The 24987-nt window shown below is 36.6% G+C and overlaps 1 protein-coding gene across 15 annotated transcripts in view; it reads right to left on the bottom strand.

Annotated features, from left to right (window-relative positions):
• The window catches only part of CACNA1C (calcium voltage-gated channel subunit alpha1 C), a 527762-nt gene that overhangs the window by 31660 nt on the left and 471115 nt on the right, over nucleotides 1-24987 (bottom strand). For all 15 annotated transcript variants that reach the window (XM_060776701.2, XM_067469287.1, XM_067469279.1 and 12 more), the window contains 5 exons: nucleotides 11896-11928; nucleotides 8113-8241; nucleotides 5756-5821; nucleotides 1474-1565; nucleotides 746-914 (listed from right to left, as the gene is read on the bottom strand). In XM_060776701.2, the coding sequence (XP_060632684.2) occupies nucleotides 746-914; nucleotides 1474-1565; nucleotides 5756-5821; nucleotides 8113-8241; nucleotides 11896-11928 (489 nt within the window). The remainder of the gene's footprint in view (nucleotides 1-745; nucleotides 915-1473; nucleotides 1566-5755; nucleotides 5822-8112; nucleotides 8242-11895; nucleotides 11929-24987) is intronic.

Below are 24987 nucleotides of genomic sequence, written 5' to 3'. Positions count from 1 at the left end.
AAATGAATTATGAAGAGCTTCAAAAGGATCTGTAAATTGAACAAATGAGCACTGACTCTTTAGCAAATGAGTATCTCTCCACTTTAAATCCTGTGGCTGCCCCCTGCAAAATTCTGGGGTTTGTAGTTTAGTGAGGCCCAGGACTTTTCTGGCCAAGTAATTTAAAGGCCTCTCTCTCTAAACTACAAACCCCAGAATTCTGGAGGAGGCAGCCATAACATTTAAAGTGGATGGATAGTCTACTGTGATAAGGTCCTCAAGTGTAGCAAGTGAAAGGTTATGCAGATTTGAGCAACCCCTCCCTATTTTTCCAATGTTATCTTGCTATTGATCAAGAAAGAGATAGTGATTGTGCTGAATGGTTCAATGCCAATCTAGTGAATAGTTGCTGTAATAAAGACCCATTTCATGCTGGACGTATTTATGAAAGAAGTGGAGACTATAGCTACCAATACCATATTGCCCTTATCGAAATGTATGGTGTGAGCACACTTGAAAACTTTGTATAGTTTTGGTTACTTCAATTAAGAAAGGATATCATAAGAGCTGGAAAAAGAGCAGAAAAGGGCAATCAGAACAATCAAGGACCTAGAGCAGTTCCTCTGTTATAATATTAAAAGAGATGGTCCTGGATGTTCTACCTGTCAGCACTACCAATACTGAGCTATAAAGACAAATACCAGTAGTGGCTTCTTATAGTACTAAGATAAAATACAGCACTTAGAAACTACCATGAGATACTCACTAGGAAGGCACAAAGCATATAAAAGCTGATGAAATAAAAAACAGCAAAGCTGCTTCCACAGGAATGTTCGCCTTCAGAAGAGTTGTTGGGTTCCAAAGATTCAAAGTCACATTTCTTCTCTGGGAGACATGCCAACATGATTTCTTGCCAAGCTTCCCCTGTAGCACATCTATTGAAAAGATGGTAGTGGGAAGAAGGTAACTTCATTATTACAGTGAATGGGTCTAAAAAACCTCAACCACTAACTTCTGTCTCACCACCTGACAGAAGCCATGTTCTTTGTAAGCCTGCAACAAGGCACAGTTTTCTATATTGACAATAAATGTATTCTTTAGTTGGCTCAGGTATAGGAATAAGGAAAGGGGAGCATTTCCCCAGGAGTAATCTTCTGAGGACCACATGCTGGTTTTGGACATGACTGAAGCCAGCTGAATTCTAGGTGGATCTTTCTCTTTATCTGCCTCCCTCTTTAACTTCGTTTTCTTCCTCTCTTTTTCTTCAACTAGAAGGCTACTGTGAAAGAAATAGATTGTTTTCATAGAGACTTGTGCTAGTTGTATACAAAGGCTTCTATGAAGTTAAGGCCAAGCAATCTGAGGTACATTTATTTTGGAAGTACCAGATCTGATTAGAGGTAGGATATCATAGGAAGGCATAATGTATCTTTGATTAAACAAATAGTAAATAACTTTCTAAAAATAAAGGTGAAAGAATACTTTGCAACCAACCTGAAAAGCAGCAGGACTGCCTGAGGGAAAGTTTGAAAATTGTTGTTCCGATTGATATCTGTGGTATCATCCAGGGCAATTTTACCAAACACCTAATAGTAAAAAAGAAGCTTGTAAGATTATGCTTCATACAATATATTATATTGTGAAAGAAGCGATCACTTTAAAAGCTGTTCTAATTTTTTTCATGATTAGCCTCATTTCCTACTTCCTCACTAAAAATGTAATAGTACATTCAGTTTTGCTTCATCTATACAGTTAATTGTGTTTTCATCCTTTACATTAATGGCAATAATTAAAAACTGAACTATCTTGTAAAGCCGCCTTGAGTCGCCTCTGGGCTAGAGAAAGGCAGGGTAGAAATGTTGTAAATAAATAAATAAATAAATATCTAACAAGAGTAAGAAATTACAGAAATTTTGTTATGAATTCTGGATGCTAGAACATAAGTAACATGTTTCATCATAAATCATTGTGTGAGTTTAGGCAAGCTTGTAAGAAATCCCTTCTTTTGACCACATTGTCCATACAGGTCTTCAGGAGCTATGTAAGAGCATGGTTAAGAGTAAATGAATTGTCCACATTTGAGAGTTTGTATTTTACTTGAGAATCCATACAGGCATAATTCTGCACTAGTTCTATTAATTCTATGCCAAAAGACATGAAACTAGCACTCTGAAAGCACATATGAGTTTCCTTTTTTCTATTCCGGAACTTGTTCGGCAAGCCCTAGAGTGTTGTTATTTTCAAACATGTAAATTACTTATTTGGTCGCTCTTACATTTTAAATTCTATTGTGACAAGTAATAACTGCTTAAGCTCTACTTTTAATTTATGTAAGAATAAAGACTACATTCTGATTTTTTCTGCTTCACAAGTTATTAAAATTAATCTTATGAGAAGCAGGAGGAAAGCAAGTTCTGTGGAAAAGATGCAATCTGGATTTATCCTCAGTATTTGCAGGCACATACACACACTTAATGAAAGGTTGTACTGATGTATGAGGGTGGGAGCAAATGTACATGCTGCATCAATACCCCCAACATGTCACGTCAACTGCAGAGATGCTCAAGATTTTATAGATATTGTATTACACTTAAGTCTGAAGTTCTGTATATTGTATAAAGCAAGGTAGCTCCATTGACTTCCAGGTCACTTTCTGTTGTTAAAAAATAGGCCTCTTCTGAATCTGAAATAACTCCTAGGGGGCAAACATATATCTTTATGTCCCTTAGTTGGTGTTTGGAAGCATTAGAGAATATTTTCAGTGCTGTAGGGAATTTAAGGAGCATACTAAGACAGTGAAAATACTCTTTTAGTGCTATTATTCCATTTAATTGTCAGGGCAACATTATATACAATTCAGGGATTTGCAGTTTAGAGAGGGGCATTCAGAATTCTCAGCCAGAGAGCTCTTGGGTTGCACTAAACTCCAGAATTCTGTAAGATGTTGCCTTGGCAGTTACACACTATGACAATGTAGTGTGATAAGGATCTAAGGCTCAGCAAAGAGGAAGCTATTGTGTGTTCTTCTGCTGAAGGGTATTCATTGTCTGTGCAACATCTGTATTCTTTATGGACAGCAACCTATCTTTCATTTTTTCTGCAAATCTTGTGTATTGCCTTTGAAGGGGAAAAAACAAGTTTTCCTGTGCATTGGTGGTTATTGGGTGTGTCACAATAGGGTGAGAGAAACTTGTCTCATGAGCGATAATCTGGCACTCCCCTTTCAAATTTTTTTTGTTTACTTTGTGCAAGGTCTACAGATTATCTGACTGAACTTTGGACATGAACTGGGTCCAGAATATCCTACTGGTTGTCTTGGCTGCTATTATCCTTCAGTGTGTAAATTGGTCATGCTTTTTAAAGGGAAGGAAATACATGAATTTTCTGCAACATTAAGCAGCAGAGCAGAAAAACTGATTTGCAAAGGAAGTCCTTCAAGGATCTTTATATCTGTAGCCCTCTGGAGTTAAACAGACTCATACTCTTCTAGTTAATAATACTAGTCCTGGTTATTCTGAAGATTTGTATGAAGGCAGTTCAAATATTCTTTGTGATTGGCAATAGTTTTGTTTCCCGAGATAAACAATATTTGACATTATATCCACATTATAAGTTTTCACTTGTCTTTTAAAATTTAGACACAAAATTATGGGAATTGTTAAGCTTAAAAGTTTCCCTGTGTTTTGTTGTTGCCATGTGCCTTCATGTTATTTCTGATTTACAATGATCCTAAGGTGATCCCAAGGCATTTCCTTGGAAGAATTTGTTCAGAAGGGATTTGCCCTTGACGTCCTTTGAGGCTGAGAGTTTGTGATGTGCCCAGTATAGATTTCCATGGCTGAGTGGGGATTTGAACTATGGTTCCTCACGTGTCCAATTAAACACTCAATACATTATACCACATTTATATTTTACTGACATTAAATCACAGAATGTTGAAATGACTGCAATGTAGAGTACACAGTATCTCTCCTGTAATCACATTTGTTGACACTTTATTTGAACAACTTCACCTATCATATTGAATTTGGGTTTTTTCTACTTGGTCACATAATGCTTTTTATAACAGGAGATAATTAAGATGAATTCTTCTCCATCATCTTTTAACTGGGAAACTCTTAGGTTATGTCTGTTTTACTCTACAAAAATTATATAATTACAAAAAATGTATTTTGTCTGATAAAAAGTTGCTTCAAACTTCCCCAATTCCTTTTTCAATTCTAGTCTGAATCACTTTTTATGTTATGTGGTTATTAAACATATGGTATAAACATATAACAGTCTTCATGCCATTGGGAAAGACTTTTAGATGTACTGCTGTGAAGTCAGTTAATACTGCTGCTAAATTTGTACATTAGTCTGCATAGTATCTTATATTTATCCCTTTTGAAACTCTTTTTGGTAGTATTTGCCTATAAGGTTATCTTGAATCCTGATTTTATTTTCTTAAGTCTTAGCTACTTGGTGTTATTTGCACATTTGAGGGGAATAGGTTTTTATTGTAAGCTGCTCTGAATCCCCTTTGGGGTGAGGAAGGTAAGGTATAAATATAGTAAATAAATAAATACATTTTGTGGTTGTTATTGTGTCATGCCTTCAAGTCATTTTTAGCTTGACGAGATATGTACAGAGAGCGCTTGTCTTTCCTGTCCTATAAGGCTGAGGAAATGTGCTTTGTCTAAGGGCACCTACAGTGAGTTTCCATGGCTGAGTGAGGATTCAAACTCTGGACTCCAGAGTCATAGTCCAGTTGTTGTTGTTGTTGTTATTATTATTATTATTATTATTATTATTATTATTATTATTCCCGTGCTCAGACCATTACGTCATGCTGGCTCCTGTTTCTTCCTGCCCACCTCTTTCTCTATTTTGCACTACAACTCTTTTACTGCATCATTAATTCTATTTTTTACAGAGTAAACCTGGTAAAAAGAAGAAGATAGAATTGCAATAAAACAGTTCTGTTGAAACTAGGAACAGATATATCTCCCACCACAACGGTGCCCTTAATAATACAGGCTGTTTTATTTCAAAGCTCTGATGCTTACATTTCCAACTCTAAAAGCCAATAATTTCAGGTATAAGCAAAGTATACCAATGAATTTTCAGATAAAAAGTGGCTGCAGCTATCAAATCAATCAAATCATTTATTTTGGTCATAGACCAGCACAGGAACGAAAACTCACATTTTCATACGAACTTAGTACATTTAGTACATTTAAAATGTAAATATAAATACTGAAGCACAATAGGGGGTGAAGGAGCGGAAGGGGAAGGAGGGCAAAAACATACAATGAACAGGTCTATCAGCAAATTTTAGAATCAAGGAAGATGATTATTGGATATACAGTTAACTTTGGGACCAAAATCCCCTGATGGATTTTGTATGCTGCTGCACATAACTTTGTAACATTGTAGGTTGTAGCTGAATTAGTATCGACAAGTAGCAGGGAGGTATAAAATTGTCCTGAATGGCCTGGGTACACAGTATCAAAAATTGGGAAATACTGATTTGTTATGTAAGGTAATAAAGACAGTACTGTATTTTATGTTCTCTTACCAAATGATATGAATCGACACAGCTAATATGAATGCTACAGTTCAACTGACACAACTATATCAGTACGGCATTTTTGACATTTCTCTTTACTTGCACTTATTTTTGTGTTGCTTGTCATAACCCTCAAGGAAAAAAAGATATTTTTCCTGCCAGTCCTACTTGTTTGCTTATACATACGTTTGGATGGCAAAACACTCGTCTTGGGAAGACACCTACCTGCATCCCAATAACAGCATAGATAAAAAACAGCATCACTATTAAAAGAGCCACATAAGGGAGAGCCTGAAGAAAAACAGAAAAAAACAGATCATAGTCTACCACTCAATCATACAGCTTGGTTTGTAGAAAATGTGAATATTCCCATGAATCCCCGTATTACTGAAAGAACCTAAGGGAAAGAGATGGAGGCCAAGAGTAGCTTTTTCTGCCTGTATTGTTGTACAATAAAACACATGCATTTACATTTAAGTTTTCATTCATGTGTTATGACACCCAAAAAGGGATCTTGCACATTCCTTGTATAGTATTTAGAATACTGGAGTCACATTAGAGAGACTCAAATTCAAATCCCCACTCACGCTTGAAGATACTGATGAAACAGTAAATCCATCTCTTTTTCTATATTCCACAAGGAGATGAACTGCATGCATCTTACCTCCTCAGAAGTGTATAAATTTATTTTTGGACATGACAACTTATTAAAAAGTGGATATAAGGATGCACTTGAGCACCTTTCTAAAAATGTGTTGACTAAAGCAGTCACTCTGAGAAAAAAACAAGGTTTTGTTGTAATGTATTATTTTTTCCACTAGATGCCTCTACTTCTCTATCTTTGATTTTGTCACATCTACCCTTCTACCATCACACAAAACCATACTACCTCACATATCTCATCATTAAGTCTTCTTTGTATGGTTTTTTTCTGTCAGTAATATTTCTTTCCAAAAATATGTGAAATGCTGCTTACTGTTGATAGTATCATATGGAATTATATTTTTGTATATAGTTAAGCCTCAGAGAATGTCAAGTTTCTCCCTATCTTCAGTACAAATGTAAACAGGTATATCTTGTTGATATATCTCTGATTTCAACATTTCTGAGTGCAAAAACAGTTACAATGCAATTTAATTGGCATGATCTACTTTTCTTAAAAAGTAAGTGTGCCTACCTAAGAGGCATTCTATTTCCTAATGTTTTATTTGTTAGTAGACATTAGGGTTAAAAGTTTTCAAGTTAGGAATATAAAATAATCTTAAAATTTATGCTGTGAAGGAATAAGAACACAAAATATTCTGAAACCAGGTCATCTGTCATTTTCAGTGTAACTATGAATTAAAACTAGGTATCTTAATTAACTCAATAAATGATGAGTTGGTGAGGGTGCCTGACTTCACATGTTGCTATGTTAACTTATTTAGTGCCATTAATATGCAGAGTTTTACAAAGGATAATTCCGTTGTCCAGAGAAGTCTAATATATTATGGACTCTGGTGCCAATGGGAAATTCTGTCCTTTTTATAATCCATTTAGACAATAAAGTTTACTATTTTCTTATTCTCACTGACTACAGAAATCATGACAATTTATGCAATGACTGCCTGAAACTGTCTTCATTCTCCTTGACAGCTGACTCCTCACCTACAGCTATTATGTTTTTTATGATAGATATGTGGCTGTGGCTGTGTGTATGTATTTATGCACATATGTAACCCTCCTCTAGCAATGAGGAGAGATGGGTAAGAAATAAATTATTATTATTATATCATAAAAATGCACACACATCATTAAAAAATGAAGGATGGAACTGCCAATGACAGTAAGAGACCAGGGGCAAAATGGAAAGGGGAGAAAATTAGATTTGGCATGCTGAAGAATAGATTTAATAGCTTAGATTTGGATCAAAGATCTTTTGTTGAAGAGAAGGATCATGAGGTTATGACTTTGGGATTATAAATTTGATTTTAAAAAATGACATTCTTTAAAAAGAGCAGATACATTTTTCTCCTTTGGTGAGTTTGCCATCGATTAGGACATGTTTACTTTAGTCATGTTGTGATCCCAGATGGTCATTTGACCATCTTCATATATTTAGGGCTAGTGTTTGCAACATAGTTACGTTGTCTTTAAGATATGCTAGAAACATGAGAGTTTGGACATTGGCTCTTTGGACATTGGTAGAAAGCTAACTTCTACCAGGGCCATATATACATCTTTCCTCAAGTCAAGAAACTGACCTGACGGAGGGAAAAGATATTTAATATAAAACATTATTACTATGAAATGCTCCATAACTATTTTTCTTTCTAAGCATGTTTATTAGGGCCTATATTAAATTAGCACTTTGCATTGAGAGTTTACAAATTTTAGAAATCAGAAAATCTGTCTCACAAAGCCAACTTTTTCACCCTACCCCTTACATACTTGTGCATGGAAACCAACTCTCCAGGCTGAGAGCTATTGGGGGATTTCTGGTGATCCCTATATAAATGTGTAATGCCAAACAGGGAGTGGAGGTGACACAAATTTCACCCATGTCCCAAGGCAAATCCAAATAAAGAGGAATGAAGGAATACCTGGAAGGACTTGATGAAGGTCCACAGTAGCGTGCGGATGCCCTCCCCTCGGCTCAAGAGCTTCACCAGACGCATCACACGGAAGAGTCGGAAAAACGTGATTGAGATGCGAGAGTTTTCCTCTGCGTTCTGGAACCCATTGGCACAGAGGGCAGTAATTACAACAGCAGATGAGGAACACAGACCCTGGGCCACAGAAAATGCTATTTCACAGGAAGAGCTCACTGCACTGTTCCCCTGACTTACAGACAACTAATCTACTAACCTCTGATGTTCAGATAACCCTCTGATTGTCTTCTAGGACTTCAAGATAAAGCTGTTTTTTCTTTCCTCATTTCTCAGGAGTTCTTGATTATACAAAATCTTGGTTCCCCTAAGTTTATTAAGAAATATTTGTTGAGAATCTTGCTGGAAATACAAGGCTCTGTTTCTTCTATTCCTATGGCTGAGATCTATGAACGGACTGTTAAGCATGAAGAAATCTGTTTTACTTTGGCATTACTAGACTTGGGAATCTACTTCACAGACAATGTTTTACATAGTGTCTAATGAATAAATTCTTGTATGTCTAAACTACACTCACATTTCCTACTGCTGTTTGGACAGTTATGAAGAAGGAAGACAGAATAGCAGACTTTTAAAGCCTCTGATAGCAAGCATAGATTGGCCTAGGAGGACCCTGTATATACACTATCTTAGGTAGGATGATTGTTGATGTGACTGCAATTATGTGAAGCACAAGTGGTCAGACCTGAATGTATAACCTACCCATAATGAGGAGTGTGCCCAAAAATATCAGCTGAGCAATTTATGTTCAGCTCTCTTACTAATTTAAATGAGTAGATATGCCACTATTTCCTATTCTTCTCTCAAACATAATACTTGAACAGGAAAAAGGATAAGGTATTTTCAAAGACCATCTATTTTTTGGGAAACATGCTGACTGAAATTTGAAGATGTTTTTGTGGGAAAACAAAAACAATGTTTTTGCCCAGTGAGATTCCCATGACTTGAGGATATTTTTGATGTTGCCTCAAGATTCGAGAGTTTGGAGCTAAGCATTCAGCTAAATGAAACATAGCTACTAAGATCCAGCAGAAACTGTATACAGAAATGTTTTACTTTGCTATTATCTGAAAACTTTGGCTGAAGTGGCAAGACAAAGGTCACCACAAAATAAACATGCCATAAAGAATAGCATTTTTACTTCTAAAATTTTTCCCTACAACTTTCTCTAGCATGGGACCCAAGGCAGCTCATGGCATAGCAAAATAGCAAGAAGCAGTAGATATATGAATTATATTGATAAGACCTATAATACTTTGTGTGTGTGTGTGTGTTTGTATGTGCAACAATAAAGTATTAATTAGAATTTACTTGTGATATATTTAATCAGCACTATCTAAGGAAGAGCAGCAGTTCCAAAGCTTGTACTTGAAAGGAGTGTCACTTTCAATAAAGCTTGTACTACCAAAAGAAAGTAAGAAAGAAAGAAAGAAGAAAAAAAAAGAAAAGAAAAAGGGAGAAAGCCAGTGGAGAAAGATCCAGGATCTGACAACCTCACCACTTCTTGTGTTTTTATAACTTTGTACTACATGCTCACTCATCCTAACTCTCTTGGTTACATTTCCCATGACCCCTGGGCATTTCCCACAGCATGAAGGGACAGTTATTCTGGCCTACGTGCGACTGTTTAATCGTCCCTAGAGTCCCCATCCCCGCCACAACTAATCTGGCCTCTGTTGTATTCACTGCTCCATCCTTATCCCTTAGTATTTCACTTTTCTATCAAATTCCCTATGGCCTGTGATTAGGATGGCCATTCCTTTTGCCAGGCCAAGCATTTTTTAACTGAGTAGGATTGAGCCAGTTTGCTTTTGCTTGTGTGAGAATATTTCTTGTCAAGCAAGATGCTGGTGGGGCACTGGATTACCAGATGAACTACCAGATGCCACAGGAGGAAATAGCACCTTTCCTTCTTATTCTGTTTTTTCCTTTGCCAACGCAATAAAACTAAAGAGTTTGAAATTAAATATTGAAGAAGTACCTGACCAGGAAACAGTGCAGATTGCCCAACAGACACACAGCACGCACACAGACACCAATCTTAGCTACTCACCACTGTGTATACCAGGAGAGAACAGACCTTTTGATTTCCTGTTAAGAGCTCAGAATTAGCACTTGTACATATTTTGTGAGGTGAAATCACAGAACACGTATTTTTCTGTTATTGTATTCATATACTTCTTAGAATTCATACTCACATTCATTCATACTCATGATCCATGTTTTGCCTCCCTTCCATATCTAGAGCTGCATTACAGTGGAGTGCATTTATTTTCAGAAAGCTTGTAGAACAAGTTGGTTAGTTTTGACTTTTTCAATATGTTCTATAGTTGATTTTGGAAATCACACTTTTGCTGTTCTAGAGTGGCCAAGAAAATGCTTGGTATTCAGGGGCAGACAAACCGCAATCCCAAGGGACTGGTATAATGCATCCAGTGTTATACACCATTGCATTAAGCAATTATGACCTCTAATTTAACTTAATTTATTTTGAGTTGCAAAAATTTAAAAAACAAGTTCAATGGGCAGTGTGGAATTATTGTTGGGATTCAGTTTTCTTCAGTGTCAGTAAATTTCTTCCACTAAGTAACAGATATTCATATCACAGTAATGTCATTGAAGCCAGATTTTTTCGGGATTAAAACAATCCTGGTATCATTGTGGTATCATATCATATCCACATGTAAAAGGCTGGTAGAATCCCTATGTGGCTGCGTTTTGAGAATTACCACCATTCACAAAAAAAAAAAAAACCCAGGAGAAGTCAAAACTAGAGTAAGGTGGAGGAAAATGTAAAAGGAAGACATGAACCTAATCTGTCTTTCATGTCTCATTAACTGAATATCTGTAGTTCCTTCTCCCTTTGGAAACTGTAAACACTTTCCGTTAATTTCAGGCAAATTCATCCAAAAAAAATCGCAGGGTTATTACAGCCTAAAATGCAGATGTGATTAATAAGTTTAATCTGGTCATAATTAAGTAGAAGATACATGTTCCCCAGAAGGTAGGCAAGCTCACAGGCATAGTTTCTGCATTTGTGGCCTCTACAATGGTAGTATGAACAAACATGAGCCTATGGATAGGCTCAGAGCTGGCAACTATTTTAGTCTTGGCTGCACCACCGCCCCCAGTAGCAGATTTGATAGAATGCACCAAGCAGGGTGCATAGCAAATGCAGGATTGTAAGTTGGGTGAACTGGTGACCAGAAACAAAATAGGAGTTTAGGCAGGAGGGGGCTGTTGAGAATGCCAGTTTTGGCAAACTGGTTGCCTAAAGAGAGCTGTCCAGTCTAGAGTAATGTTCGGATCAGTCTCTACAACCTATTTGCATATGAATATGGGCCTTTTGGTAATTTTAATTCATTTTGCAAGCTGATCTAATTATTCTATAGCTCATTACTTAACAAACAAGAAATCTAAAAAGGATTCCAGTTCTCTCTTGGTAATAATTCATTAGAAGGTAGGACAACAGTTAACTTGACTGAAGGAAAGCTCAAGGAGGCACAAGAAATACAGATCATGTGCAGCATAATCAACAGCTCATGTGAACACCAGACTCAACAAACGGATAGACAACATGGTGGCGTCATGCAGAGATAACTAGGCTAGGCTTGGAAACAGAAACCTGAGTGGTAAGGGTTGAAAGAGAATAAGGAGTGTATTAGGAGGTCAAGGACTGTGTCACAGAAGCTGGGATGGGGTTCTATTAGATCTTACCATAGAGGAAGAGCATTGGGTATGTTCAGCTGGCTTTAAAGAAAGGTAGACAGAAATGAGCTGTAATAAATCTCCAATGAAGAGGCCCAGTAGGCTATGTCTTGGATAACACAAGGAACAACAAAACACCATAAGAGGGAAGGAAAGGGATAGGAGAGGTAGGAACCTGGATTACACAATAAAAAGCCCTTACTGATTCTATAGAACACAATGGATCAAATTCTACCATCATCAAAATGCTGGAATTCCCCTGCTGAATACAGCAGAATGCAAATGCATACCCAAATTTATGGCAGATATAATTTGTAATCCATTGCCACATACAGTTATACACAATTTACGATCTACTGTGAAGAGGAATGGCAGGTGCTAGCTTATGCTTCCTATGTTTCTTAAATATGCTCCTTTTAGATGACAAGCTTGGAGCATTTTATTTGAAATAGTCTTATTATGACTGCTCCAGAGTAATATAGTATCTATCAGGTAAACCACACTGTCAGATATATTTGTGAGCAAGAGTGTGTATGATTGTAGCTATAGTGCATACTAGAAGGGGAAAAATAGAAGTTGAAAAACATTCTTGGAGAAATAGTGTACAAGGATTAAAAAAGATCAAAGTAAGGCTCCTCTGGACTGCCCAATGCTCTGGTGAATTTCTGAGTACTCTGTTACAGGATTTCATACACTGTAATGCAGAGGGTTTTTTCCATTCTGCATCCATTTATGCCCTGGCTTTTTGGCTCTATTCAGTTCTACCTTGATCTGCACACTATTAATTTCTCCTGATTGGGGTGCAGTTAAGCTGTGTTGTGGTTCCTCTCTTCCCTCTGCCTGCCTCGCCTATGAATTCAATACCTCTCTTGTTTGTCTGTCCTATCGTTCTTATACTTGCAGTCTTGCATGTTACTTCTATTTCCTTTCTTTCATTTATGTTTTGTGTAAGTGTAGTTCTAAAATGATATACAGCTATAATAGTGTAGCCCTTTAACTCTAAAATAAAGAGGGGCAGGGGGAGAAAAATACAATCAGGTAATGCAATGAAGGAATGCAGGAGAACAAGAAGCCTCTGTGATGAGCGTCACACACATTCTTCAAATCAGTGGGACTGCCCAAAAATATAATGAGGCGGGGGGGGGGGGGGGGACTGAGATGATCGATACAGATATGCTTATTTATCCTGAGCTATTTAGAAACATCTAGGATACTGAAATAAAACCCCACATACTTGTTAGAAGGTTTTAAAAGTTGTAGTTTGTACCAGAATTTCAGAAGAAATAATTAAAAAAAAAACAACAAAACACAACCAAGTCACAAAGTATTTTGTATAGAAATGGATGCTTCAGATAAGCATAGCTGCAATTCCCAATGAATTACAAAGCTTGGGATCAGACTAGAGGGGTCCTGAGATAGAACAATAGCTAACCCAATCCACAGTCTTTCTACCCTGCATTTCAGTATCCTGCCATGGTCTCAGCTAAGTCTTTCAGTTGCTGTTACCCATTAAACTTTTAACTGGAAATGTTAGTAAATGAACCTGGAATTTCTATATGCCATTGGTTTCTGCTTTGCTCCACAGACTTCTAGACAGACATTTTATCTGTTGTATTTGTAAATTTATATTTACTCTAAATCGGTGCTAAATCCAAGGTGGACATTTATACATACAATCTGTTGTATCCTGAATAGGATGCTAATCCAATGAGACATGTGTTGAAAATAACAAAATGATGACTGTGCTGAATTGAACCCGTTAATTATCAATCAGTACACTGTTTTTAAACAAAGTATTAGACACAGGAAAGCCATGATTGACATCTGTAGCACTTTGATGTCAGAAGTGATGTGACTTTAAAGTATTTAGCCAAACGTGTAAGCATAATCTTTCAGTCTATTTTTGCTAACTGCATTAAAACAAAGGTCAAACATATGAATTGGTCTTCAAACAACTACTGACTACTAAGCTCTTACTGAAATTTACAGAACAAAGATAGGAATCATGTAGCCATCCAGATGTTGTTAGATTGTAACTATCGTCTGTACTGCATAGAACTGCTTGGAGTTCTAGTTCAACAATATCTAATGGATCTTGTGACTGCCCCTCCCAGTCTTGTCAGGTGATGATGCTAGGCAGAAAATCCAGAATCATTGTACTTAGTTGCATTGAGTGCTATTTTAAATGGATTTCATCTTTTAGGGTGCCTCAAGCATACAACACATATGTAAAACTGAAGTATAGTGCAAGTTATTGGTGCATTTTGGTTAAGTGTAGTACTTATAATTAAGTATCAAACAATTATGCTTTCCTATCTCTTTGTATTCTGCTCTTAGAAGCCTTTCATGGTGATAAAAATATTAATATTAGTTTTTTTCATTTCCTATTCTGATATATCATGTGTCTTTAATACGTACTATAGCTATTACTGATATCTTGTCCAAGTTTACTTGACATCCTATATACACCTGGAAATAAGTCCTATAAATGTTAGTGTAATTTACTTATGAATAAGCATGAATGGGATTGCATTTTTAAAAATACAGTGGCTTGCATTATATAGGCCAGGCATGGGCAAACTTTGGCCCTCTAGGTGTTTTGGACTTCAACTCCTTCAATTCCCAACAGCCTACTGGCTGTTAGGAATTCTTGGAGTTGAAGTTGAAAACACCAGAAGGGTTGAATTTGCCCATGCCTGGTATAGCCACATTCTATCTTTTCTCCTTTTTAAAATAACACACATTCCAGTTGCATCATGCCTGTTCTGCATGATTGGTTGTACCACTCACTAACTGTATCCCCTTGGCATACTTTTAAGTCGGAAGCAAGCAGCTGTATCGAAGTAAGGGTCAATTCCCTCCAACATGCCTCTTAGAGAGGTCACATTGTTAGTTGCAAACTTAGGTTTTTCATAGACATTTGTGGGAGTGAGGAATATATTCCTAAACTTCTTCTCCTGGAGCACAGCTTTTGGGGTGTGGGGTAATAAAAAAAGTCTCAGTGAATGCATGCAGCTTGTGTGTCATACTTTCCCTGCTGAAAGTGCTCCTTTGGATATTGTTTCTTTGTTCAGCCACACCATTTGCCCATTCTAGTTCTTTAAGAGTGGTCAGTTAAAAATGCCTGAAATACATAAACTCAAGTTTTGCATCTGGCAGTAATCAATTGGTATATTACCCCGTTTCTTTGTGTGTGTGTTTTTACAGTTGATAGCCATTGTTGGATTTATCTGTGAATTTATCTAAATCTTTTAAAAAGCCATCCATTCCATTTGTCTCTTTTCAAGTGTTAGTTTGCACATAAATACGTAAATGAGTTTTTCTTGAGATGAGAAAGTGGCCCTTGATTCATAGACAATAAATGCAAGCTATACTATGTATACTATATACATATTGTATACAAATGGACATGATTTTAATTAAATTCACTGTTAATTATAGTCTCACTGGAGACATAAATGAAATACTTGATGGCTTCAGTTAAAATAGTAGTTGTGCCATTTTAGCAAGCTCTGTTGACTTAGTTCCAAGTGGCAGTGAATCTGAACGACAGGCCAGTTCCAGGCTAGAATAAAACATTCTACCTAGCACATATCATTTGAGGTAGGCTTTCCAGTTTATATTTAGAAGTTATTACTTTGAATTCGGTTTTGAGGGATTTAATGGTATTTTGTTGTATTATTGATTCCTCTAAGACAGAATATCATCTTTTCATCATGTACATGTGCATGCACACAACTGATATTTAGTTATTTCCCTGTTCTGCCTCCTCTTACTGTTGTTAATCTCAAAGCTTACAAAAATACAAAAATAAATATGTATCTCTGAAAAAAAGAGCTATCTTAACGGGCTGATCACCAAAACAATCCAGTTAGTGCGAAGTGTGCACAGCAGTTACAGTGCAGTGACTGGCTCTATGAGAAGAATGAAATAGAAGACCAAGTAGAAAGAGAAACAGAATTGAGTATTATATAATGCATGGCTGGCTTGACTGACTGAAGTACTGAACTGAGGCAATCCATACTGTCATATTTTATTGTCACTGCCACGTTACATACTTGATATGCAAGCAAAACTAGTAGATTCATGTCAGACAGCTATACTGCAAAATTAATAGGAAAACACATGAGAAGCACAATTACCTGCTTCAACATTCTCTGTCTAGATCAATGATGGGCAACCTTTTGAGTTTGGTGTGTCAATATTTGCCAAAAAACCGAGCATAACTCGAATGGGGTGTCACTTCGAGAAAAACCCATAATTTCATGATATTTATAGTCTAATAACAAAAATATATTATTGAAATATATAACTGTATTTAATAAACCAAAAACTAATTATTTAAGTTACCTGCTTTTTCTATAATGCCATATATCTTGGCATTATAGAAAAATGCTGGTGTAAGAGCTGAGGATGAAATGTCCTTCTTGGGATGCGGCCCCATCTTCTCTGTATGCAGCCGCATGCGGGTGTGTGTCATCGAAAATGGCTACACGTGTCAATGCTGACACATGTGTCATAGGTTCACCATCATGGGTCTAGATAGTATACATTTGCAATACTAGATCACTGCACTATTGCATACAAGATCAGTGAACTGGGAAGGGGTACATTATTTTTCAGAAAGAAAGAAAGACAAAATTCCTTCTGTAAGACAGTGGTTTTCAAGCTTTTTAATGCCGTGACCCCTTAATACAGTTCCTCATGTTGTGGTGACCCCCAACCATAACATTATTTTCATTGCTACTTCATAACTGTCATTTTGCTACTGTTATGAATTGTAATGTAAATATCTGATACACAGGATGTATTTTCATTCACAGGACCAAATTTGGCACAAATACCCAATAGGCCCAAATTTGAAAACTGGTGGGGTTGGGCGGGGTTGTTGATTTTGTCATTTGGGTGTTGTGGTTGCTGGGATTTATAGTTCACCTACAATCAAAGAGCATTCTGAACTCCACCAATGATGGAATTGAACCAAACTTGACACACAGAACTACCTTGACCAAGAGAAAATACTGGAAGGGTTTGGTCAGCATTGGTCTTGAATTTTGGAGTTGTAATTCACCTACATCCAGAGAGCACTGTGGGCTAAAACAATGATCTGGACCAAACTTGGCACAAATACTTGACATGCCTAAATGGGAACAGTGGTGGTGTTTGGAGGAAATAGACTTTTGGGAATGGTAGTTGCTGGGATTTATAGTCCACCTACAATCAAAGAGCATTCTGAACCCCAACAATGACAGAATTGGGTCAAACTTCCCACACAGAACCCCCATGACCAACAGAAAAGACTGTGTTTTCTGATGATCTTTGGTGACCCCCCCCCGATACCCGCTTGCGAAATCCCCCTGGGGTCCTGACCCCCAGGTTGAGAAACAAGAGAAAGGGCAGACTATAGCAGAAAAATAAAGGGGAGAAAAGATGTAAGGAAGTCTTAGTTATAACAAACATGTCTGAGTCAGTGCACAAAGTGAATGTGCCCATTTTACTGTAAATTAAACTACCAATTTTAAGTATGTAGTATATTTTATATAAATTAAACCTGAGGCACAAGTGATTCCATTAAGGGTAGGTTTGTAGTTTTACAATATTATTCCTTTCAGAAACAGCAATGATTAATTTAATTATTTTTGTTGATGCAGATTACTTTTTGTTATAGTGTACTATGTAGCATGTACCAGGTGATACAGACTTTCAGGTCTGATTATATGTACAGGGATACATCTAACTGTATAAGTACAACAGCTCTGATAGTAGTAGCTCCAATAGCCAGGAGGAAGAACAAATCCCTTTCTCAGTCTGACAGTGATACTAGGGTTGTGCATATGAAGCAATCAGTGACGAGACTCATTGAGGTATGAAATATTTGAGAGTCACTATGGGGTAGTGGTTTAAGTATGGACTATAACTGCAGAGATGAATCCCATCAGTCATGTAAGTCCACTGGGTAACATTGAGCTAGTCATATATTCCCAGCCTCAGAAAACTCTCTGATAGGTTCGCTGTAGGACCACAAAGTCAGAAGCAACTTGAAGGCACACAACAAGAAATGAAACATTTACATTCTGTGTAGTTGTGAGTTCTGTTCTCAAATGAATTTGAGAGGGAAGTTATATAAGTACGAAGAAGTAAATTTATACATATAGTTCTTAATTTTCAAAATGTATTCATAAAAGCACTGGGATTGTGGCGCAGCTGGCTGAGTGTCAGCTGCATTAAGATCACTCTGACCAAAAGGTCATGAGTTTGAAGCCAGCCCGGGTTGGAGTGGGCTTTCAACCAATTGTGTAGCCTGTTGTCGACTTTTGCAACCTGAAAGACAGTTGCATCTGTCAAGTAGGAAAATTAGGTACCACCTTGTGTGGGGAGGCTAAATTAACTAATTTATGAGGCCATAAAAAAGACTCCAGCAAAAGCATGCAGGGAATGCGGAAGTACTTCATCAGTGTCGCAGATGGACGATGAAAGCGACAGCTCCCCTGGCAGCCAGAAAAAGTTAAACAGCCTCTCAGTATGTCTGTATACATTGTATATCAAATTGGCATTGAATGTTTGCCATATATGTGTACATTGTAATCCGCCATGAGTCCCCTGCGGGGTGAGAAGGGCAGAATATAAATACTGTAAATAAATAAATAAAAATAAATAATACTACTCATTATATTGAGGCAATATAATGGAATGACTGAATTTTTGTCTCTCTAAGAACAGGATTTGGGAGGGGGTATGTTACCCTGCAAGTTTATTGTAGTTTGGGATTTATTTATTTTTTATCTAAAAGGATTATTCTGTTTTTGTTAAGGATCTGACTCCAACTGCTCTGATTACTTAGGCCTAAATTCAAATGCTAGTTACAACGTACTAGACCAGGGGTCCTCAAACTTTTTAAACAGAGGGCCAGGTCACAGTCCCTCAAATTTTCCCTCAAACTGTTGGTTGGCCGGATTATAGTTTAAAAAATGAATGAATTCCTATGCACACTGCACATATCTTATTTGTAGTGCAAAAAACATTTAAAAACAATGCAATAATTAAAATTAAGAACAATTTTAACAAAATATAAATGTATTAGTATTTCAATGGAAAGTGTGGGCCTGGTTTTGGCTGATGAGTTAGGGTTTCTGTTGTTATTGTGTGCTTTTAAGTAGTTTCATACTTAGGTTGACCCTGAGCGAGGGCCGGGTAAATGACCTTGGAGGGCCGCATCCAGCCCTCGGGCCTTAGTTTGAGGACCCCTGTACTAATCTAACAGTGTACAGTCGGGTCCAGGTGACTACAGCAACGTACTTGAAGAAAATTTAACATTAGAAATGATTTTTTTTAAAAAGAAGACATCAGCTATCACAATGCCAAATACAATTTACTCTAAAACCACTTAAAATACTTTGTGTTGTTATCGTTGCTCAATTTCAGAAATGGGAAGAAACATATTGAAACAACACAGTTGCCTTTAAGGAATTAACAGGAAGGGAGTGATGGCACAAAAGAATTACCAATTTCAATGGGGTAGAATATGTGCTAAAATTACCTTTTTGGTGTTACCAGTAATGCATTCTAATTGTTTTAAAAGTTCTTTGAGCATTTAGGCACTTTTAGCAGCATTTTGACAAGATTTTTAAAAATGACATTCACTCTCAAACATGTTATGGTGTTTGTAGGGTGAATAAGATATCACCAGGTATGATAATGGTGGGAAGAAGAAATGAGAACCAGCACATAGTCGCACAATTTAATCTCAATGGTTATTAACCACTATTAAAAGCTTTCCTAACATGGCACTTTCCAAAAATGTCAAACTTTAAATCTAACCATCCACAGCTAGAAATGAAGCTATGGGAGCGATACATAGATGGATTATGCTATCTGGGGGAATGATCTTACAAAACAGTACTTTTGAAGGCATTAACATCATAATGTGGCACTTCCAGGTTATTGGATTAAGCTAAGTATTGTATGCTATTTTTTCTGTCAATCCAATAGCTTCCAACATGAACAATTAATAGCAATTCAATGTGTTAAAATGTTCCCTAATCAATGTTAACAGAAATAATTATTAAGCTAAATTAACAATTAACAAATCTTTTAAACCTTTTATACTAAAATTGTAGTCACTGCTCCATTTTCATACATATGCTAAGGGGTAAAAATGATTTTGATTGAGCTTCTCTAAATCATGGGCAATGTGAAATAAATGAATGCAAACCATTCTATCTTTTGTCTAGAATCAATTTGAAAACCTACTTCATGGATGTGATGGCAATGGAGGAATTGTTCTTCAATACCTTAAATGCATTTTAGACTTGTACCAAATTACATTTTGCATAGTCAGAGACATATTGCATTCTATCCCAGACTGAATAAAATATGCGTTATTTTCTAGATCCTTTTGATCAATTTGTATAACACTGTGTATTTATGTTGACTTGGATGCCATAGTTAATACAAGCTACAGAGATTTCTCTACTTGCAATGAACACTTTTTAATTTGTACAATATGAAGTTGCAGAGAGAATCCTTGTGGAGCTGATTCACCCTATGACCACTAGAGTTAGCTTCTCATGCATTGTAGCTTATTAAACACATAGAGAGAAAATGGTAATGCACAAAAAAGTGATGTTTCTTTATACTAAGATGCAATTCCATTTTATGTAATTGAAATTGGAGTTGGGGGATGTGTTTCATGAAGGCACCATTGGAGGAGCAATTTCAAAAGGTGGCACTGGGAGACTATTAGTTCAACACTATTAGCTTGCAGTGCCCCTTGAGGTTCCTTCTTGATTCCCTCTGCTATTTAACATACACATCAAAGCACATGGAGATATCTAGATATCTTTGAGGGGCTAGTATGGTGACATTCAGCTACTTCCTGCCAGTTAAATCCAGGGAAGCTGTTGTTTGCCTGCAATGGATTTTTGGGGGGGGGGGGGGGGGGGCAAACAGAAACTTAATCCAGACAAGACAGAGGTGCTTCTGGTCAGTTGATAAATAGGCTAAGGAATAGGCTTCACTCTCTACTGGATACTTCTTTTTTGCTATTCAAAAAACAAACAAAAAGAAAAAGAAAAAGAAAAAAGAAAAGAAAAAAAGGGGGGTTGGGGGGATTGGGACAGGATTCTGTGAAGCATTGTAACTACAGTGCTAAAGCATTTGAAACTCCCCAGCACAATTATGACTAGTATTTTGTACATGATTGATTTTAATGGACTAATATCTTTCTATTTTGTATAATTTCCAGAAAGTGTAGATGTTTTGCTGGAGAGTCTCATCTGTTTCTTAGGATTTATGAAAGCGAAATATGAGATATAGTGATTTACATCAGGAAACATGAGAGAAGCCTCCCACAAGGATGATTAAAAACATCAAATCATCCAGGCGTCTCCTGGGCAACGTCCTTGCAGACGGCCAATTCTCTCACACCAGAAGCGACTTGCAGTTTCTCGTCGCTCTTGACACGAAAAAAAAAAAGAAAAAGAAAAAAGGAAACAATCCATCTAGTGATAAATTTTAAGAATGAATTAAAAGTTGTCATATGAGAAAATTTCAGTTCACATTTACATTTTCATAAATATTAGGGCATAAGACTTCTGAAAGCTTCCATCTAAACATTAGGTGAAACTTTTTTTTTTACTGCAAGAGCTGTTCAGCAGTGGACTACAAAGCCTTGGAGAATGAGGGTATTTCCATATCCCTAGAGTTCTTTAAACAGGTTGCATGGATATATTTTAGGTGTGACTTAGAATAATAGGATCATAGAGTTGGGAGAGATCTCATGAGCCATCCAGTCCAACCCCCTGCCAAGAAGCAGGAAAATCACGTTCAAAGCACCCCTGACAGATGGCTATCCAGCCTCTGCTTAAAAGCCTGCAAAGAAGGAGCCTCCACAACACTCCAGAGAGACTTGATTGTTTATTCCTGCATGGCAGGTGACTGGTCTAGCCCTAGATGTCTCTTGTGGCTCTTTTCAACTGATAAGATTCTAAATGCATCTAGTAGTAAATTTTTCACCTTTTGCCATCATCGGTATCATGGTTGTGAAAATGCAACAGTAACTATGGGTGGCCAGTGTCATACACAATTTTTCTGCAAATGATGTGTCTTCAGAGATGGCAGATAAATTGATTTTTTAAAAATATCTGAAACAACTTGAGTAGACCTGGCTGTGAGAATTGGCCACTGTTAAGAGTTTCAATAGGAAATCTGGGAGATTCTCTTATATTTCCTTTTCCTCTATCACCCCCTAATCATTCCAGTACTTCATTCATGCAAATAATAAACTCCAGATGAAATTCTGGCACTTTTTTGCATCATAGATAATTGTGTCTGACATACAATATTTCACATATTTCCCTAAAATGTCTGCTAGATGATTGAATAGTTTCCTAAGTGTAAGCCGCCTTGAGTCCCCTTTGAGGTGGAGAAAGGCAGGGTAGAAATGTTGTCAATAAATAAATGAATAACATTCATTTCTTTAAAACACTCAGCACACAAGCATACTCACTGTAAACATTGCCACGATAAAATAAGAACATAGCCTTAATAACCCCAGACAATCAATGCTGTAATGATCTTTGGATGTGCTCATAAGCATTCGTACATGTGAAATACCTCTTTCAAGGTGCTTTGATAAAAACACAGAACGAATAAACATTGTAAGCCATGCAAAAGTAGGCCCAAAGCCTCTCACTTGCTTTTTAGACAACAAAACTATATCACATTATAAAGATCCACAATCCTTAACATAGCTGTAAATATTTTTAAATGTGCTTAAAATTTGATTTTTGTTCATGTCTTTGTGAATAATGAACCAATTCTGTAAGCATTTTGAAGGCTGTCTGTCTTCTATTACATAAAGATAGAGTGTCCTCGTTAACCACAAATATCTACTTTATTGAAAAGCATCCAGTCATCTAGAAAAAATAGTACCACTTTATCAAACTACATCATGGTCTTAAGGAAACAAATACCATCAAATATTTTCAATTCCTATCAGTATGTTAGATGCATTTTTATCACATCTAGTCTCTTGGTTAACACCACAAATATGACCAGGCCCCTTCTTGGAGATTTTGAAGTATCAAATTTTAAATTCTATACTATTGTTGAGAGATTGCATTTAAAAGAACAAAGTTGTATCTACAACCCTTAAATGGAGTTAAATAGAACTAAACACTTCATTACTACACTCTTTACTAAATAGCATAGCTATGTAGAAAGTATTAGAGGTAGAAATCTCCTTTTATTAATGGCTAAAAATATCAACTACCCTATGGGACAGGATTTTTGATGGGTTTAAGAAGATAATTTATAGCCTTGATACTCTGGTCATAGGAATGGCTGATTTTAAAGGACATTACATACTGGTTTTAAAGGGCCTCATAGTATTTTAAATTGCGTATTTATTTATTTATGTTTTACAGTATTGTGCTATATTGTTTTATTAATTGATGTGTTATTATTATGTTATGTCGTTTATTGTATTTGTTTTGCTGTAAGCTTATCAGAGTCCCTTTTGGGGAGAGAGGGCAGGATATAAATAAATAAAGCATTATTATTATTATTATTATTATTTTCATAAATACTCATGAAAATTGAGAGATGGAAAGAAACACATTAACAATTTTAGTCAATTTTGGTTTTCGTATTATTTATGTTAACTCATGAAAAGAGGGAATTACCACTGATAAATAGAAAAAAGATTTCATATATCCTTGAAGCAGATTTGGGAGTCAGTAATTCACAACAGTATTTCCAAAGACCATATAGAATTAATGTCACAGATGGTCCCAGCTATAAGTGCATATACAGATTATACAAGCATCTAAAATCATATGCTCTTTTTGTATGGCTTGTTGGTATTGCTCCCTGGAGTTTATTAGAACTCCAGGGATCAAATTTTCTTTCAAAGATACATTTTATCTTTTCTGTTTTTCTGAACATCTTATATTTATGCTATCATTCAATGACAGTGAGCACGTACAAAACAGATTTTGCTGATTTTAAACTTGAAGAAGTGGCTGGATGTGATCAGATGCAGGGTAGTAAAGTAAAACCAAGAGACCACAGGCTAAATGGTCAAAGAACTGTTTTAGCTCTGGGAATGCAGTTACATCACTTGTGCTAAGGAGTCTATTTAGTCTGATACACCCATATTTAGAAGTAAGTCAGTCTGAGTTCAGTAGCACTTCCAAGAAAACATGGACACAATAAAGCTGAAAATCTTGGTATGCAAGTTCTTGAAAAAAAACGAAGCAGACTTGAAAACAAGCTGACTTACACAATATAGTAACAACTATACTATAGCTTTATCTGTAAAATTCAGTCCTAGATTTTAAACTAATGTTAGATGTGTCAAGTTATTCATGCATAAGATGTATTACCATCATATGAGAAGTACGAGCAAAAAGGCATACTCTATAATGATTTCTATCTGACTCAAAGATTTACACATTGAAAATGGAATATCTTAGCTAGTACACTGTGGTTATGAGGTCTCTATGAAGTGAACGTAGCTTTAAAAGTGGCCCCATGTATACACACCTTGACCCCTCAGGCACAAAATCAGAGTCATGCTAATATACATGCATATGCAGAAAACGGGCATACACATACATTCCCAATCCTAAGGCAAGCAAATGCATGCTGATAAATTTAAGTGCTTGGATGTATGCATCCATACACAAGTTCTATTATATATTAAGGCTTGTGCGCACACTATCTTCCTAAGGGGGATATTCCCTGGCTCATGTAGGCTGAAATTCACCCCAGTGGGTTCTCACTTACCTGTAAAGAATTAGCTCTAAGCACTGCTTATAGATAGCCTGCTGCTACCTAGAGGTAAACAGAGCAATTACCCACTTGGTACATGAACCAAGGGGTAAAAGTTAATAGCCAGAATCCTTTTGGGATTACACTGCAGTATTACATTAGCAGACTTACAGACTCTTAAGGAGTTATCCAGCGTCTCCTTATATTAAACATCTGATAGACAGTGCAATGGCTGCTAGACAGTATCCATGCACAACATGGCTCACTTGCCCAATACTGGCACTAATTGGCCAGTATTGAAGCATGAAAAACTTTCTACCTTTGCCG

The sequence above is a fragment of the Anolis sagrei genome, chromosome 5 (assembly GCF_037176765.1).
Source record: "Anolis sagrei isolate rAnoSag1 chromosome 5, rAnoSag1.mat, whole genome shotgun sequence".
Taxonomy (NCBI): domain Eukaryota; kingdom Metazoa; phylum Chordata; class Lepidosauria; order Squamata; family Dactyloidae; genus Anolis; species Anolis sagrei.
The sequence above is the reverse complement of the archived record's forward strand: the minus strand, read 5'-3'. Positions and strand labels throughout refer to the sequence as shown.